The following is a 770-nucleotide window of genomic DNA, read 5'->3' on the forward strand; positions in this document are numbered from 1 at the left end:
CCAACTAGCTAGCTAGCTAGCTAGCTAGATGGCTAGCTAGTTAGCTAGCTGGCTAGCTAGGCAGTTACCTCGCTCTGAGAGCCGAACAACTTGTCTGAAACTTTTGGCGTGGAATAGAAGCCGCGCCAACCCCAGCACTGTGCCGCCACCGATGCAGGTCCCGGTGACCCTGACGAAGCTGCTTGCACTCTTGGCCTGAAGGATGAAGAAAAAGAAATAATATATAAAAATATATAAATTGTATAATAGATAAATATATTAAACAAAATATACCAGGTGCTGCTGCTTCAGCAGCAGCTGCAGCAGCAACAGCAGCAGCAAAAAGCCCAGCAACCAACACAAGCGCCATATGTATAACCCGTGTCTCTCATCGACCCCCAATGCCTATGTGGGTGTTTCTGTATGCACCGAAACAACAAACACCCCAGCAGGTGTCTAGGGTTTAGGGTTTAGGGTTTAGGGTTTACCTTGAGGATGGATACGCCTGAGCCGATGTTAACGACCAAAAAAGGGTAGAGGTCTCTGGACTGAGTGGCAGCAGCGCAGCAGCACAAAGAAATGTTAGATATATGAACACAAGACAGCAGCAAGATAACTGCTGCTGCTGCAGCAGCAACAGATAGCTGCTGCAGCAGGCAGAAGAGGAAACACATGTAGAGACAAAAGAAAAGATACACGTCGAGATGCAAAACACACAAGAAGAGGCACAGGAAAAACAAAAGGAGACACAAAAGGAGACACAACAGGAGAGATAAAAAAGAGAAACAATA

The 770-nt window shown here is 46.5% G+C and overlaps 1 protein-coding gene across 1 annotated transcript in view; it reads right to left on the reverse strand.

The window, feature by feature from the left end:
- The window catches only part of EMH_0003380 (uncharacterized protein), a gene marked incomplete at both ends in the record, with an annotated part of 4,097 nt that overhangs the window by 451 nt on the left and 2,876 nt on the right, over positions 1 to 770 (reverse strand). The window contains 2 exons of the mRNA XM_013496361.1: positions 69 to 195; positions 468 to 527. Of these exons, the coding sequence (XP_013351815.1) occupies positions 69 to 195; positions 468 to 527 (187 nt within the window). The remainder of the gene's footprint in view (positions 1 to 68; positions 196 to 467; positions 528 to 770) is intronic.

This window comes from Eimeria mitis, genomic scaffold (genome assembly GCF_000499745.2).
Source record: "Eimeria mitis Houghton genomic scaffold, Emh_scaff206, whole genome shotgun sequence".
Taxonomy (NCBI): Eukaryota; Apicomplexa; class Conoidasida; order Eucoccidiorida; family Eimeriidae; genus Eimeria; species Eimeria mitis.